The sequence below is a fragment of the Humulus lupulus genome, chromosome X (assembly GCF_963169125.1).
Source record: "Humulus lupulus chromosome X, drHumLupu1.1, whole genome shotgun sequence".
Classification (NCBI taxonomy): Eukaryota; Viridiplantae; Streptophyta; class Magnoliopsida; order Rosales; family Cannabaceae; genus Humulus; species Humulus lupulus.
This window is the reverse complement of record NC_084802.1, coordinates 96489235-96508038: the sequence shown is the minus strand read 5'-3', so window position 1 is coordinate 96508038 and position 18804 is coordinate 96489235. Positions and strand designations below refer to the sequence as shown.

General features: G+C 38.0%; 1 protein-coding gene across 1 annotated transcript in view; it reads right to left on the bottom strand.

Moving 5' to 3' along the window:
• Nucleotides 1-18804, bottom strand: part of LOC133806076 (serine carboxypeptidase 1-like) — a 114346-nt gene that overhangs the window by 49110 nt on the left and 46432 nt on the right. The window contains exons 3-6 of the mRNA XM_062244211.1: nucleotides 6105-6385; nucleotides 5429-5674; nucleotides 5195-5301; nucleotides 4837-4923 (exon numbers count right to left, since the gene is read on the bottom strand). Coding sequence (XP_062100195.1) covers nucleotides 4837-4923; nucleotides 5195-5301; nucleotides 5429-5674; nucleotides 6105-6385 — 721 coding nt within the window. The remainder of the gene's footprint in view (nucleotides 1-4836; nucleotides 4924-5194; nucleotides 5302-5428; nucleotides 5675-6104; nucleotides 6386-18804) is intronic.

Below are 18804 nucleotides of genomic sequence, written 5' to 3'. Positions count from 1 at the left end.
GATTTCGGGAGAGCAAGAAAACTTATACTTTGCTCAGAGACTTAGACAGACATGGTGCCGATTGGTGACCTTGAACGACTTAATAGGTCACATGAAGAGACACATTCCATGCTTTCAAGAGATATTATTGTTGTAACTTCCCTACATTAAAGGGATATTTATTAGTCAGTTACACGTCCCCTGGTCTTCAGGGGACATTTCCTTGTTTATAGGAGTTACAGACTTTAAAGCCTGTAAATTTATTAATATACAGAATAACTTCCCTGAGCGTGTAGGATAGTATTCAGAGACTTCCTCTATAAATAGAGAAGTCATGTACCTTTGTAAGGGACCGAAATTTGGTGATCTTGGGAGAAACTCTGGAGAATTCATTTTTGAAAAATTTCCAGAAATTTCCTAAGTCCTAATAACAAAGACTCGTGGACTAGGCAGAGTTAACTGCTGAACCACGTAAAAAATCCTCCTTGTTTTGTTGTATTTTCAGGCCATAATTATTTACTGTTTACGTGCTCTACATTTACTGTTGACGAAAAATGGCGTCAACAACCATCTAGTCAGTCTTACCGAAACAAGTTTGAGATTGTTTTACAAATTTTTGCATATTCTTGAATCATTTATGTAGAAAAGAATTAGAAATGAAAAAATTAGATGCATTGCATGGTAAGATAGTGGAAACTCTATGCAACCTTGAGTTTTTTTTCCGCCATCCTACAATAGAAGAGGAGCTAGCATGAAATGAGGAATACAATGAGTAAAACGATGATGGGGGACTACTATGATGAAGGACAATACTATGCGAATCCAAACAATAATGAAGGGCAATGCTATGAGAATCCAAGTGATGAAGTCTATCGACCTACCCCCTACAATGAAGACTATCCTATTGATGAAGTCTACCGACCTGTCCCCCAAACCGTAAAGGAAGTCTTTGATGAATTCTATCGACCTGTCCCCCAAACCGCAGATGATCCTTTTGATGAAGATGATCGACCAATCTATGATCCCCATCACCGCCGAGCTACGAAGTGCAATTATGCTTCGACAATATTAACAATGTAGTGGCTAGGGGCATCATCATTGTACCAAACTTGGGTAGTCAAATGACCATATATGGAGTTATACTTGATGATTCGATTTCGAGGGTTTGGCTTATATCTGTCTTACAAGAAGAAGGTGAGATCCCAATTCCCTTTGGTAACATACGATATGTTGGTGACGCACGAGACACATTCCGTCCTTGGCTAAAACATTTAATCATGACTGATTAGGTATAAAATAATTTGCTTAGATATTTAAATTATATTTTAACATGGGTACATTTTATTGCTATGTTAAATTATATTATGTAAGGTCCCTTAATAAAGAACTCTAAAGTGTCACCACGCCCATCAAATTCTAAACGCAAATCCCTATCACCAAGCCCACATTTATCATCAGCTAGATCTCACGTAGTTGTCCCTATTGAAAGAGCTCAATCAGAACCTTCAAAATGGTTAACTGATGACGAATGGAACAAAATTGACGTTAGCCCAAAATTTATAGTGATGGAGTTCTATTCCATTAAAGGATCAAATGAGGTTGTACAAGTTCCTATCGACCCAGAGTTTATTGAAGATTGCGAGGCCATATTCCTCACATCGGAAGACGTTTGTCAAGCTGCCTCCATGGATAATATTGGATCCTCAACTATGCTTTTTGGTTTGAGGTATGTATCAATTAAACTTGAACTCAATCTGTTGTGTGATAACAAACTGTTAGAGGATTTTGAACATATTGGATATTCATCCGTAGTGAAGTAGGTTCTGAGATGAAATTGTGTGTTGCAGAGATAACAGAAGGTTGAGAACATGTGTGTCTTAGTGAGATAGGTTTTGCGAATTTTATGTGCTACGGTGGTTTATGGACGAAATTGTGCATGATGATTGTTGTGTTTTGTTTGAATTGAATATCTAGGAACTAATAATTTGGGATATGTTATAGAAACAGGGGAAACTCTCTCAATTTTTTTTTTTTATGATATGTTATATTATTAATTGAAAATGTTTTTGAATATGTAATATGTGTGATTGATTCTACAGTTGCATTTGAGAAAACATGCACCCAAATTCACGACAGCTATACAATTTTTTTTTACATTAAACATGTTTCTATTTGCAATGATGATAGTAAAAATAATATGGTGGATCTTATAGCCAAATGGATGGTGACTATGGATAGACGATGCCAAATATATTTCATTCCTTGGATTGCTAAGTAAGAACTAACTATCTAAAATATTATCACTACTATCTTTGACTTTTAATCATATAATCATTATCATTTATTATTGTTTTAGCCGACACTGGATGTTGGTGCTCATAATGATGCGGGGGACGACCATAATTATAGAAAAATCATCAATTTTCACCAAAATAAAGGAGGTTATGGAAAAGTAAGTTTTTCAGTTTTAATGTATTCAATGTTAATTTTTTAGAGTTGAGATTATAATATGTAGATAATTAATTTTAATTTTTGTAGAGAATCCGCATAATGTCCGGGAAATGAATACATTGGAGAATTTATAAAACTGACGAGAGGTTATTGTCCAAGACAGCCTGAAAGTCATGAGTATGGTTTTTATGTATTAAGATACGTTTATGATCTTGAAAATGTACCAAATGTGACAGAAGTTATCGAGAAGAAAGTATATTTTATTTTATATATATATATATATTTTTGTTTAAGAAAAACTATATATAGTACTTAATCATCTAATCTATAGTTACTTGTCAATTTTGTAGTGGTTTGACAAAAAAATATTCAATGTCAAGGACCACTTACTTCCACTACAAACCGACTGGTTAGTAATATTGATGTCATTTATTTATGAAGTCTAATTTTTCTTATGTGTAACTTACTAACTTGATTCGTATGCTTTTATTAATTTTTCTTATGTATGTATATTGAACTGCTTTTGTATATATATATATATATATAAGGAAGGCTTCTCAATGGTTATTACCCATTAATAGTTACCATAAATCACTAAACAAGTTTTTGATGAAGAATGATTATAATGATGTTGAAAATAAATAAATGAAATATATAAAATCAATAATTTTGAATTTTTTAGATTAATTAGACAATAAACATTAGTTTGAAAGATAATAGTCACATTAATTATTCACAGTAATTCTAAAATGATTTTTTTTCTCATGGAATGGATTAAAAGAATGAATCAAGAATGAAGAAGGAATGAAGAATGAATATTAAATAAGATTCTTTTTTTATTCTTTAATTAATAAATATGTGATCGTCATATCATCAGGTAACCCTTCCAAAATTTTGAAAAAGTCAAAATTTATTTTTTAGAAATAGTAATTAACAATTATAAATATGGATCATTGATCTTAATCCAATGATTAATATTAAAGTAATCATCCATGGGTAGTAACCATTAAAAGTGCCCTCATATATATAAATGACATTTTTTAATTAGTAATGATATGTGAATGTTTTTCTTAATTTTAATTTATACATTATGTTTATTAAGATAATAATTTATAAAATTAGGTATATAATAATATGTTATATTATTATTTAAAATTTAGTTATATAAAATATGGTATTTTATATCAAAAAATTTAAATATAATTTGGTATTAAATATAGTATTATTAATATAATTCTATTGGTATTAAAAAAATTTAATCCGAAATCAAATTATATATGAAAAGAAAACAAAAATAAATATATATTTTTTTAAAAAAATATTTCTCTGCGGTCGAATATACTGCAGTTTTCATTACTCTCAAAAACTGCAGTGCACTAACGTTATACCTAGATTTCGAGCTATGTTAAATATGACCTCGAAAGGTAGATTCCCAGCAAGTGGACTCACAAGGTTTGAAGTATGCTCCAGGATTGAATATCGAGCCTACAAGACATAGACGACCTCGAAGTATTCATGACCTCGGAAGGTAGCTCCGGAGACGCACCCATCCTCAGGGATGACCTCGGATCAGGGGTCCCGAGCTCGACGCAATTATAATCTCGAAAGCCACGTGACCTCGGGAGATGTCTCTAGTTCGAAAGATGACGAGAAACCTGGGAAGCTAAGGCCTTGGAGATATATGATAAAAACCTTGAATATCTATAAGTGATGTCCATACGAGATGTAATCCTCATTTATTACTATAAATCCCCTAGAATCGTGGGATATTATTTGGTCAGTTATACGTCCCCTGGTCTTCAGGGGACGTTTCCTTTTATATCTTATTATAGGCATTTAAAGCCATTAATTTTATTCACAAAAAGAGTAACTACCCAAAATATGTGGGATAGTATTCTGCAGCCTTCTCTATAAATAGAGAGGTCATGCACCATTGTAATGGACCGAAATTCTGAAACTTGAGAGAAAACTCTGAAGAATTCATTCTAAAGAATTTTCAGAGATAATCTTGAGTTTAATAACAGAGACTCGTGGACTAGACAGATTTAACTGCTGAACCACGTAAAAACCGTGTGTTTGTGTTGTTATATTTTAATTGGCAATTATCAGTTATTGTTTACGTGCTCTCCTTTCACTGTTGACGAAAAACGGCGTCAACAACTAAGAAAAAAAAAAACTACAGAAAAAATCATATTTTGTAGTAGGTTTTAAAAATATATTCCGTTAAATATTTAGAATATTCCATTAAAATTAACAAAAGAAACCGTTAAAACTAAGAATTTCTGTTATCTATACACATTTTATATAGAAGAGATATAATATGTAATATGTTTTGGAGATGATAAAAATTTCTTATATGTTTAATATTAAAATACAACTTTAGATTAAAAAAAAAATCAGACTTACCTGTATACCCACAAACGGATGCCCTTAGCTATAAGCTGCTCAATAATTGGTAGAATAGTATTTGGGCTGTCTGTCCATCCAACGGCTCTGTGTTTTTATAGCCATAATGGAAGCAATTAACAGAACTATACTATAATTAGTTATAGATATACTCTCGGGGTTCTCTATTTGCTTTTGTAATAATTATATAAATGTATATGTCATAATTAATAATGTGTTCTATACTACAAATTATGTTATACTAATCCAAATTGAATAGGATATAGTAGAAAATGTAACTTTTTAATCACCTATAAAAATAATATATTTAAGCGATCAAGAATATTTGATAAAGAGAATATGTCAAATATTGCATTACCCACAACTCGACCATCTTTTTGGTTTAGCATGAAGAGCTTTTTGCACATCCCTACGATTCAGATAGGTACGAACATAACTGTCCGAGCAGGGATCAAATTCATTCACCTACCCATGCCATTAAAAAAAAAAACATCATTATGAATACTACGTTATATTATTTTTCTTCTCAATACCCAAAAAAGAAACCAAAAAAAAAAAAAATTGTAATAACATATAATTATGAGAAATTTACCGAAGTAGTCGAGTGGGATATGGATCTTGATGAGTTGCATAAAGGAGCATATATGTTGTACACGTCTATATTTCCAATCTCGTCATCTCCTTGATTTAGATAATTTATACAAGGGGAGTTATAATCAACAAAGTCACAATACTTGTGTATTCCTGCATTGGTTTCGTCTGAATTCAACCCATGTGTCCAAAAATAGTCGTACATTCCTCGTTGACCAGTTACTTCATCGATCCAAGCATTCCCAATCTGCACCATATAAATAAAATATCTATATACATATATATATATATATATATATTTCGATTCATTTGAATGGCATATATAAATATATATGATTTAAAGTGAAATATAATTAAAAAAGAAAAATTCTAGCAGCGACTTCTTCGTCGCTAAAAGCATTTTTTTAATGACGCAGAAATTGTCTCTAGTGATTATTTGCGTACATATCTAACAATGAAAATAATATTTTTTAGCGACAACATATGTTATTACTTGATGGTATGGCGACGACATATGTTATTATTATTTTAGATGTGACTTCATCGCTTACTTTCTAGCGATTATAACCTCTAGCGATGAATTTTGTCGTTGCTAGAGCCCTTTTTATCATTTTCTGTAGTGTAATAATAAAAGATAATAAAAAAAAAATTGAAGCTAGGACTTCTACTATACTTACGGCAATGCCCTTGAGGTTGATTATTGTGTTTTGACGATAAGTTTGTTTGTTGAATGAGAGAATGGTGTAAGCAAGTTGAGGAACGTAATGACCAGCATAGCTCTCGCCAGCTATGAACAAATCACGGGTTTTGTATTCAGGAAATCTGTCTAACCACTTCACAAGGAAAATGTATGAGTCCACCGCCGTCCTGTTGTCCCCGAAGTTGTATACGTCACTAGATGTATTTGTATAAGAAAATCCCACACCGGCCGGGGATTCCAAGAATATCACATTTGCCACTGTGTATATGCACACAAATAATAATCCACCCTCTCAATCATTTAATTTTATTAATACCTATAATTTTATATTCAATTTTAATTTTAATTTTAAATATAATTAAGATTAATAATCATAAATAATTATTAACAATTTAAAAGATCATTCCTACTTGTCAATTGTAATTTCATAACATAAATATATATATATATATATATATATGGGTGCACTCTTAATGGTTACTACCCATGGATGGTTACTTTAATATTAACTATTAGATTAAGATCAATTGTTCATATTTATAGTTGTTAATTAATATTTCTAAAAATAAATTTTGAATTTTTTCAAATTTTTGGAAGAGTTACCTGATGAAAAATGTGTATTTATTATGAAAATATAATATTGTAAACTTTTTTATTTTTCAAATGTATGTCAATTTCTAAATATAACTAGTGTTTCTCATTGGTTGAAAACACCATTAATTATAGCAAAAAAAATAACTAAATTCGAAATTAATATAGAAAAAAAATATTTACTTGTTAGTAACTTGCTATACCAAGTCACTATGTTGCCACATCATCATAATTGTTAGTACCCATCTATGAGTAGTAACCATTGAAAAGTCTTCCATGTATATATATATATATATATATAATTTTCAACTAAAGAAGGTAATCGTTGATTGCCCACCATCATAGCAGTCATTAATTCTCAACTTCTAACGTGTCAACTAAAATTGTATGATCATATACAATGTCAACTAAAGTTGTAATATATATATATAAATATATATATATATTTATATATTTTATATGGGCTTCATTTTAAGACCTATCGGTAGGGCTCTCAGTGTTTCTTGACCCGTGAACAGTTTTCGGCACGACTTTTTTTTATGACCGTATATATTGTAGCTATTTAGAGCATTCTGCAAATTTTCAGAAAATTTCGAATAGGTTCAAACATGTTGTTTTCCACGTGCATAAAAAAAATTAGTTATGCGTGCAACAACATGTTTGAACCTAGTTTTCAGTATTGTAAACTATTTGGAATTTTCTGAAAATTTGCAGATGCTCTAAATAGCTACAATATACACGGTCATAAAAAAAATCGCGCCGAAAACTATTCATGGGTTGAGAACACTGAAAGCCCTACCGGTAAGCCTTAAAATGAAGCCCCTATAACAAAATTCCCCTATATTTAATGGTTTGTTTCATTAACTTTAATAGAATATTTTAAATATTTAACAAAATATACTTTTAAAACTAATAAAATTAAATATTTATTAATTATATTAATGTAAATTTAAATATTATAAAATATCATTATTACAAAATATTTAATACAAAAATAAATATTTATTAATTATATTAATATAAATTCAAATATTATAAAATATCATTATTATAATAATATATAATAAAAACTTAGATATTTATTAATTATATCAATATAAATTCAAATCTTATTATAATCTTAATTTTTATTTAAAAAGAAAGAAAGCATGTTCTTTTTTTATCACATAATCTAACTTATATAAATATATTCATATTAAATATAAGCAAATATTATAAATACATTATATGTAAGTATCGTGTGTGTACAAATAGTATGATCGTGTAACTCATAAGAAATTAAAATAATATTTATATTTTTATCAAGAATAAGCAAGCTCTTTCTCCGATTATTAATATGTGATTTGAATAATATTATAAATGTTTTTACCTTAAATATGGTAGTTTATGATCTAAAATGTTGTCATATTATTATTATTATTTTTTTTTAATTATAAATAATATTTTAGTTAATTTTTCTTTTAATATGTTTATGTTATTTTTTTATATATAATATTATTTATTTATTTAAAATTTATATGATAATTATACAATTATAATAAAACTAAACAAACGTGCATTGCATGTTGTACTTAGTCTGGATGATAAATATCTGAAATTTAATTTTTAAATTATAAATTATAATAACAAAAAAAGAAAACAAATCCATACACACTTTATAGCAACGAAGAAACAATGATAAAAAAAGTAAGAAAGAGAAAAAAATGTAAGAAAAAGAATACCTTTTACATTTTAGTAACAGTGCTGATTAGGCGATTGCAGCAAGTAGAATTTATCGGCACTTAAAGTAATAAATAACGTGCCAACTGTAAAATACTTTAATAATTTGTTTTTTTTTATATTTAGTTGATTAAATCTTTTAAAAAACATATAAAAAATAATTTATTATATATTATTTATTATTAAATTATTTAAGTATATAATAAAGATGTTTAAATAAATAAAGACTTGTGATAGTTTTAATAGTTCTATTTTTTTTTTATTTCAAAATTACTTGATTTTATTATTACATGTGGTATGTGGTGTTATATTAAAACAAGAAAGACATTATTAAAAATTTATTTTCCATTCAAAATTAAAGAAATTTAAAAAAATTATACACGACTCTCAAAATATATATAAAAAATAATTAGATAGTTCAAAAATTAGATTATATTGTATTGTAGCAGGAAATAGAGAGAGATTTATATATCTTCAATATAAAAAGTATGTAGATAACGATTTTTTTTTGTTTTAACGGTTTATTTTGTTAACTTTAATGGAATATTCTAAATATATTTAATGAAATATACTTTTAAAACTAACTAAAAATAGATATTTATTAATTATATTAATATAAATTTAAATATTATAAAATATCATCATTATAATAATGTTTAATATAAAACTATGTTACACCCAGATTTCGAACTATGTTAAATATGACCTCGAAATTTGGATTCGCAAACAAGTGGACTCATAAGGTTGGAAATATGCTCCAGGATTAAATATTGAGCCTGCAGGACATAGACGACCTCGAATATGGTGACCTCGAAGTGTTCATGATCTCGAGAAGGTAGCTCCGGAGACGCATCCATCTTCAGGGATGACCCTGGATCAGAGGTCCCGAGCTCGACGCACATACGATCTTGAAAGATGACGGGAAACCTGGGAAGCTAAAGCCTTGGAGATACCTGATAACCACCTTGAATATATATAAGTGATGTCTATACGAAATGTAATCCTCATTTATTATTGTAAATCCCCTAGAATCGTGGGATTTTATTTGGTCAGTTATACATCCCCTGGTCTTCAGGGGACGTTTCCTTTTATATCTGATTATGGGCATTTAAAGCCATTTATTTGATTTACACAAAAAGAGTAACTACCCAGAATATGTGGGATAGTATTCTTCGATCTTCTCTATAAATAGAGAGGTCATGCACCATTGTAAAGGAGCGAAATTCCGAACCTTCAGAGGATATTCTGGAGAATTCATTCCTGAAGAATTTCCAGAGATAATCTTGAGTTTAATAACAGAGACTCGTGGACTAGGCAGATTTAACTGCTGAACCACGTAAAAATCGTGTGTTTGTATTGTCTTATTTCAATTGGCCATTATCAGTTATTGTTTATGTGCTATTCTTTCACTGTTTGATGAAAACCGGCGTCAACAATTTGGTGCTTTCATTGAGAGCCTTAAGCATTCATCCCTGAGAAAATCATGGCCACAAACAATCAGAACACCCCTGAGGAAAATTACCCAAGACGTCCTGGAAAACAACCAATGGAGAACCCGGATGTTGAAGAGAGAAGTGGGTCCTCTGATTCCCGGGGACCACCTCCTCCACCAAGAGATGAGGATATGTACTACAATCCTGAGCGGTACGTTCCTATTGTGGAACTTGAAAACCGACAACTGAAGCAACTGTTGGCAGAAGCCAACAAATGGAATGAGGAGTTGACAAGGATAGCCGCAGAGGCGCAGGTGGCTCAGCCCCCGCCTCCGCGCGAAAACCAAGTCCCTCCTCCAAGGGACGTACATGTTCCTCCCCGGAGGCCCCGCGGGAGTCCGCGAAAGGATGCTGCCACAAGGAGGCCGTCACCCATAAGATATCCTTCGCCCCCACACAGAAACGCTCAACCTGTTTGAGATCAGGATCAAGGGCGTGTGGGGGAAAGACAAGGAAACAGAGAGACTTTCCAGGAGCGGAGAGGCGCTCCATCTGAGAGAAGTCAGACGTCTCGGTCTCGCACTGCGGAGACGAGGCGACGTGGAAAGAATCCATCGCGAAATAACCGAGCAATGAGTTTCACCAGTGATGAGTCCGGAGAGACCAGGTCCATCAGTAAACACGACCGAGGTCGTAAGAATACTGGAAGTCGCAAGAATCATCCCGACCTGCGAAATCATCTGAATCAGAGTCGGGGGAATGGAGATCAAACAAATCCAGACCTGAGGGATCGCTTGAATAAACGTAGAGATCCCTTGCGAAGACGCGAGCCTGGAATCACTATCAATGACAGTCAATTCCAGACAGCACCTTCTACTGACCCAGTCCAAGAAAGAATCGATCAGCTCGAAAGAGCCTTTAGGCTTTTAAAGAATGAACGAGGAAATGGTCGATATGAGGACTCTGATGAGGAGCTCGAGCCGTTTGCTCCCCATATTTCTGACACTCAATTTCCTCAAGGTTTTCGGATTCCTCACGTCCCTACGTTTGAAGGAAAGACCGACCCGTGTAGTCACCTGAGCACGTTCAACACTATCATGAGAGCCAGTAACGTGGGTTACGAGCTCAGGTGCATGTTGTTTCCAACATCATTGGCAGGACCTGCCAAAAGTTGGTTCGAAAAGTATAAGAGACACTCAATAACCTCATGGGAGCAGTTGTCTAAAGTCTTTAAGAAGCAGTTTAGAGCAATGGTAGGGGTCAGACCAGAAGCATCCACCTTAACTAACGTCCGGCAGCAACCGGGCGAAACATTGAAGAGTTACTTAACAAGATTTAATCTGGAAGTAGCCCGAGCTTGGGATGTGGATGACAGTGGACACCTCATGGCTATCCGAGCTGGCGTATTACCGGGAAGTGCCCTTTGGGACGACATGCAAGGGAAACCGGTAAGGTCAATAACCGAGTTTAACAGACGAGCGCAGAGGTTTGTCAATGTAGAGGAAGCGAGGTCGACGCTCAAAGCGACCTCCCAGTCCAAAACTACAATGATAAACATCAACTCTGCCTCAACCTCAGCGGACCCAGCGGCACCAAAGCCTGCCTCGGAGAACCCATCCAAGCGGAAAAAGAATGAAGGAAGTAACCCCGAAGCTGAGGGAGGAAAGAAAAAGAAAGGGGAGAGGTATTTCTCCGTGTATAAGGTATACACCGAGCTCAATGAGTCTCGGGAGAACATATATCTGGCTAATGAAAACCAGGTCCCCTTTAGGCGTCCGGACCCGATGAGAAATCAAAAATCCAAGAGGGATTCCAGTAAATATTGTCGGTTCCACAGAGACACCGGACATACAACCGATGAATGTCGACAATTGAAGGACGAGATCGAAGGGTTGATCTCGAGAGGTTACTTCCGGCATTATGTCAAAAACCAGAATACTGGTCAGGCGGCCGCGAGCCAGAGAGTAGCCGCGCCTCCGACCACACAAAATAATAACTCCTGATCTCAGGAAGAAGATAGGCCCCCGCCGATAGATGGAGAGGATGTAATAACCATCTTGGGAGGGCCTCATCTCGCAGGAGGGGGCAGGAATGCCCAAAAGAGGTATGTTAACGAGTTGAAGACAGGGGACGGGTCTCCTTATGAAGCCGAACCCAGGGCACCAAAAAGCCAGAGGATTGAAACGCAACCAATAACCTTCACCGAGGAAGACGCCTCCCATGTTCAATTCCCTCATCATGATCCGCTGGTTATTACTCTTCAGTTGGCCAATAAAAGGGTCCACCGAGTTCTCATAGATAATGGGAGCTCAATCAACATCCTCTATAAAGCAACCCTCGAGAAGATGGGACTCTCCCTTCGCGACCTGAAAGCATGTGCAACTACTTTGTACAGCTTTTCGGGAGAAGGAACCGCCTGTATGGGATCCATTGAGCTCCCCATAACCTTGGGAGACTATCCAGTCTCGGTGACCAAGATAATGGAGTTCGTAGTAGTAGATTTACCATCTGCCTACAATGTGCTGCTTGGGAGACCCGCCCTGGTCGGGCTGGGGGCAGTTTCATCAGTAAGGCATCTGGCCCTTAAGTTCCCGACCCCTAGAGGAGTCGGGACGTTGAAAGGAGACCAATTGGCAGGGAGGGAATGCTATAGCATCTCCATGAGAGGAAAGAAACAAATGAACGCTCAAGCACTCGTCATCATACAAAACAAAGACGGAACAGTCTTAGAGGTTGACGAAGAGATCGATCCGAGGATTGAGGAGAAGGTTGACCTCAAACCTTTAGAGGAGCTCGAAGAGGTTCAGCTCGAGGAAGCTGATCCCTCAAAGAAGGTGAAGGTCGGAAAACACCTCCAAGACGAGGCCAAATAGCAATTAATCTGTTTTTTGAAGAAAAACCAGGACGTCTTCGCATGGTCGCACTCAGACATGGTGGGGATAAGCCCGAATGTAGCAAGCCACGCACTAAACATAGACAAAAGCTTTCCCCCGAAGCAACAAAAGCGAAGACAACTGGATGAAGACAGAAAGAAGGCGTTAAAAGAGGAGGTTGATAGGTTAAAGGCAAACCAATTCATTAGGGATGCCTTTTACCCTGACTGGGTAGCCAATCCGGTGTTGGTCCCAAAGCCCAATGGGACGTGGAGAACCTGTATTGACTACTCAGACCTCAACAAAGCTTTCCCAAAAGACTGTTTTCCGTTACCAAGGATTGACCAGCTCGTAGATGCCACGGCGGGGCATGGCCTGATGTCGTTCATGGATGCCTATTCTGGATATAACCAGATTCCCATGCATGCCCCCGACCAAGAACACACGAGCTTCATCACGGATAAAGGGCTATATTGCTATAATGTCATGCCATTCGGGCTCAAGAATGCTGGAGCCACATACCAGCGGCTCGTAAACATGATGTTTTCAGAGCAAATAGGGAACAACATGGAGGTTTATGTTGATGACATGCTTGTAAAGTCTCAACTCAACAAGAACCATGTTGATGACCTCGAAGAGTGCTTCGGCGTGCTCAGGAAGTATAACATGAAGCTAAATCCTCAAAAGTGCACTTTTGGGGTATCTTCAGGAAAATTCCTGGGCTTTATTGTGAACTCTCGAGGAATCGAGGCTAACCCCGACAAGATCAAGGCCCTGATTGACATGCCCTCACCTCGAAGGCACAAAGATGTCCAAAGTCTGACTGGCAGGATGGCAGCCCTAAGCAGATTCATCTCGAAATCTACAGATCGTGGTCTTCCATTTTTCAACTTACTGAGAGGAGGTAAGAAATTCGAATGGACAGAGGAATGCGAGCTGGCCTTTCAGGAGCTCAAAAAGCACCTTGCAGAACCACCCATCCTGTCAAAACCTGAAACGGGAGAAATACTGTACCTATACCTTTCAACTACCGAACATGCGATAAGTGCGGTGCTCGTCCGAGAAGAAGAGAGGGTGCAAAGACCCGTTTATTACATTAGTAAAAGATTACTGGGGGCAGAGTCAAGGTACCCATTGATGGAGAAACTCGCGCTCAGTCTAATTCATTCATCCCGTAAGCTCCGCCTCTACTTTCAGGCACATCCCATCCATGTACTGACTGATCAACCACTTAGGCAAGTCCTGTCTAAACCAGAAGCTTCAGGTCGGCTTCTTAAATGGGCTGTGGAACTCGGACAGTTCGAGATCACCTACCACCCGAGAACGACCATTAAGGCACAGGCATTGGCGGACTTTATAGTGGAATGTATTGGTATAGCCGACGACGAGGTAATAACCACGGCCCACGAGCTATGGAAACTTTACGTCGACGGCTCGTCAACTGAAAATGGAGCGGGGGCAGGGGTCATTTTAGTCACCCCCGCGGGAAGCAGATTTCATTCTGCCCTAAGATTTGACTTCAAAGCGTCGAATAATGAGGCCGAATACGAGGCTTTACTCGCGGGACTTCGTATAGCTAAGGAGCTCAAAGATAAAGCTATACATTGCTACAGTGACTCCCAGCTAGTGGTTAATCAAATCTTGGGTGAATACCACGCTCGCGGCATGAGAATGGCAGCTTATTTGGAGAAGGCAAAATCAGCGTTAGAGTGTTTCGAATTCTATACAATCGAACAGGTTCCCCGCGAGCAGAATTCAAATGCAGATGCCTTAGCTCGACTCGCTACATCCATCGAAAATGAAGAGCTGAATGTCGTACCCATAGAACACCTATCAGCGCCTAGCATTAACGAGCCAGAAGAGGAAGATGTGTGTATGATCAAAACAGAGCCGACCTGGATGACCCCGATAGTTGATTATCTCGAAAATGGAGTTCTTCCAAAAGATCGAAACCAAGCTAGAAAGTTGATGTATCAACTTCCCCGTTACACAATCTTGGATGGAAGGCTGTACCGAAGGGGATATTCCATGCCGTTACTCAGGTGCGTAATCCCTCCTGAAGCTAAGAAAGTCATTGAAGAAATTCATGAAGGGTTCTGCGGAGATCACACTGGGGGGCACAGCCTGTCCAAGAAGATCATACGCTAGGGATATTTCTGGCCAACCATTAAAGCGGATTCTTTCGAGTATGTGAAGAAATGCGACAAATGCCAGAGATTCGCCACGACACCTCGAGCCCCACCATCTGAGCTGACCATGTTGACATCCCCATGGCCTTTCGCGGTATGGGGCATCGACCTCATAGGCTCTCTCCCGACTGGCAAAGGCGGAGTGAAATATGCTGTAGTCGCCATGGATTACTTCACAAAATGGACGGAGGCTGAACCGTTGGCAACTATAACCTCAAAGAAGATCCTTGATTTCGTTGTAAAGAGCATCGTGTGCCGATACGGAGTGCCGAGGAAGATCGTATCCGACAACGGAACCCAGTTCGATTGCGACCTATTCACCAATTTTTGTGAAAAGAACGGTATAATAAAGAGTTTTTCATCAGTGGCTCACCCTCAAGCGAATGGCCAAGTCGAAGTTGTGAACAAAACTCTCAAGAGTTCTCTAAAGAAAAAGTTGGAGGAAGCAAAGGGACGGTGGCCCGAAGAATTGCCCCAAGTCCTTTGGGGATACAGGACAACGGCTCAAACCTCGACAGGACATACCCCGTTCTCTCTAGCATACGGCTGCAAGGCAATGTTGCCCATAGAAGTTGAAATCCCAACGATCCGAACTCAGATTTACGACCAAAGTTCAAACCATACTCAGCTCGAGGAAACCTTAGACTTGATTGAAGTAAAAAGAGAAGAGGCCCAGCTGAGAAACGCTGCCTACCAGCAACGAACTACCAGATATTTCAACAAGAGGGTTCGAGATCGAAAATTCAGAATGGGAGATCTAGTGTTAAGACGCGTATTCTTGGCAACTCGAGATCCGACAGCTGGAGTGCTCGGGCCGAACTGGGAAGGACCATATCAGATAGAGTTAGTCATCCGACCTGGTGTGTACAAACTTGCGAGATTGGACGGGAGCCTAGTACCGCGAGCATGGAATGGCGAACACCTTAGACCTTACTATCAGTAGTGTAGGAAAAGTGTTGCCTATAACCATGAGTTTCTATTTGTATTAGCTTATTTGTTTTTGAATGTCATCAAATAAAAGATCCATTTCGTTCAAATATGTTATTTCTTTTTATTTTTGCAATCTCTCTTAATTTAATAACCTATGGTCACACTCATAGGATATTAAGGGGGCATCTTTGGTACATATACCATCAGCTTAAAAAATAAAATAACATATACAAAAAAATATATAAAGTATTTGGATGTAACCAAATACGCGAGCCTAGATAGTTCGGACATAACCGAATTATCAAAAACATATAAAGTATTTGGATGTAACCAAATACGCGAGCCTAGATAGTTCGGATATAACCGAATTATCAAAAACATATAAAGTATTTGGATGTAACCAAATACGCGAGCTTAGATAGTTCGGACATAACCGAATTATAAAAAATATATAAAGTACTTGGATATAACCAAATACGCGAGCTGAGATAGTTCAGACATAACCGAATTATCAAAAACCGAAAACGTTTGGAGTTAACTAGATGTGCAAACTTAACAGGTTTGGAACAAACCAGCCAAAAGAAAAAAACTAATCGATGGTAAGTAGGAACCTAAACCTATTTCGAAATCGAGGCTGGAATATCTTAAAGAAAATAGTTTCGAACTCTTAACCTTGGAGCAAAAACCGAGGATGAGAAAAAGTGACTAAGCAAAAAAGATATAACCAAATCATCCACATTACATACCATATAAGTACTTTTGGGTTCATGGTTGAAGTAATATCCGACTTTGAAGAATAACGAGGTCGGAAGCGGATAATTTGAACAAACTGTGCATGAATGCATTGAGCTTCGAACCTAAATCCACAATATGTTTGTATGACTAAATAAACATAACTGATTCATCAATATAAAATGTGCCAAATATTTCGAGCCAAGAAATGTAAAGCATATATAAGTAATATTTAAAGAAATTGTATCAGCCCCGAGGGCATAAATTAAAATAATTACAGAAATAAGGGGACGCAACCCCAATAAATGGTTTCCCCGAGATCAGAGTCAAGGAAGAGGAGTCTCCTTGGCCTTCTCAGCATCTGCAGCACCGGATTCCTCAGGACGAATAGCATGGCTATCCTCCTGGGCTCCCTCCGAAACGGCGTCCCGAGCAGCCTTTTCCTTCTCGAGCTGATCAACCTTCTCCTTCTCGAGCTGCTCAGCCTCTTCCTTCTCGAGCCGAGCATTCCACCTTTCAAGAAGCGGCGCCTCGTGAGGACCTAAGAAGCTGGTGTCCAGATCTTCATTGTAGGCCCACATTCGGTACATAGCAGAGTTAATCGCTTGATCCTTCTTCTCTTTGTACTCAGCAAGGAGGCGAGCTTTTTCATCCTCCATGATGTCGAAGGTAGCAGCCTTTTCCTCTTCAAGCTTCTTGTTGGTCTCCTGAAGCTAGGTGATCTCCTTCTTATGCTCCTCGAGCTCAGCTTTCAGCTTCCTGAGCTCGGTGACCATGTCCTCACGTTCCTTGGCTCCTGCCTCAAGCTTCGCATTCGCTGCCTTCAGATCATCGCATGCTTTGAGCTGGAGATCCTTCGCCTCCTGAGCATGAGACTTGCTCGAGTGGATCTCATTGTTCAGCTTATAGTTGAGCTGGGCAGTAAAGGCAAGAGCCTAAAAAAGGAAGAGACCACCATTAGCTCTAGGTCAGTGTGATTATAAGCAGAAAAGGAAGGACTATAGAAGGATACTCACCACGGCAGTATGCTCGATACTCTTCTCGTAGAGAACAGTGCAATCTCGGTTATCATTTAAGCACTGCCATTGGGGAGCTTCGAGACTGCCATAGCTCTGGCTGATCCGAGACATAACATCCGAGACTAGCGTAGATCCATGGGACCCAGCGGCATTATCGACCACATATGCATCCATGTGGGTGGAAATTGATAGCTTCTGAGCTCGAGAAGCAGAAGGCGGACCTAAGGATGACTGACCTATCACAGGAGGTTGGGACTCAGCCATAATGGAGGGACCAACCAGCGAAGTCGGTGCCACAGCAGAGGCGACGTCCTGCGAGGACGGCGCCGTTGTGGAAGCGCCGGCCTGGGAAGTCGCCGCAGCGATGGAGCTCGAAACCGGCGGAGCAAGGGGAGGTGTTTTCTTGGACCTCTTGGGGCCTTTGCCCGGCTGGTCAGTTTTAAACGACCCCGCTCTGGGACGCTTGCTCCTCTTGGCGCCAGCACCATCGATGATGTTGTCGAGGTCGGAGTCCATCTTGCCTGCACAAGTCACAACACAGAGTGAGCCAGTAAAAGAGAAGCATACAAGTTGTTTCAGTATCACAGATATATAAAGTGATGATAGAAGAAACCTAACTGGAACTCTCCCCCGAGCTCGAGCTTGGGGACCATGAAATTCCCCCATCTTCAGAGGAGGCGGGGGGAGTGCCTTCCCTATATGTGGGCGATAACCTCGAAAGGTCCCTATAATCGTTGGTCCCATACTGAACAGCTATCCCGTTCCACACCTCGTCCGTGGTATACATGGTGTCGTATTTCCCGAGCCCACTATCAAACCTATGGACACAGTCATCTACCCAACTCCATATGTAGAAGTGGTATCTATCCTGTGGGCACGAGACTAACCTATTGGGCCTGTGTTTTAGTAAGGTGGGGGACCACATTCTCGAAGTAGGGAGGACTTTACCTTCATCCGAATCCGAGCTCGAGGCTTCATCATTAGCCTCATTCCCAGACGGCGGACTCCTCTGGCGAACTGGAAGTGGTGGCCTCATTTCTCTCCTCGGAGGGAGGGCGCCTGTGGGCAGGGGCACCTGCTCCCAGTGTTCATATTTTATATTGGACCAGTCAAAGGTGGACTGGCCCTCCTCCAAAAGTCCGCACTTTCGGAGCTTATCCTCGTGTAAAAGGTATAGGAGAGACCTCCTGC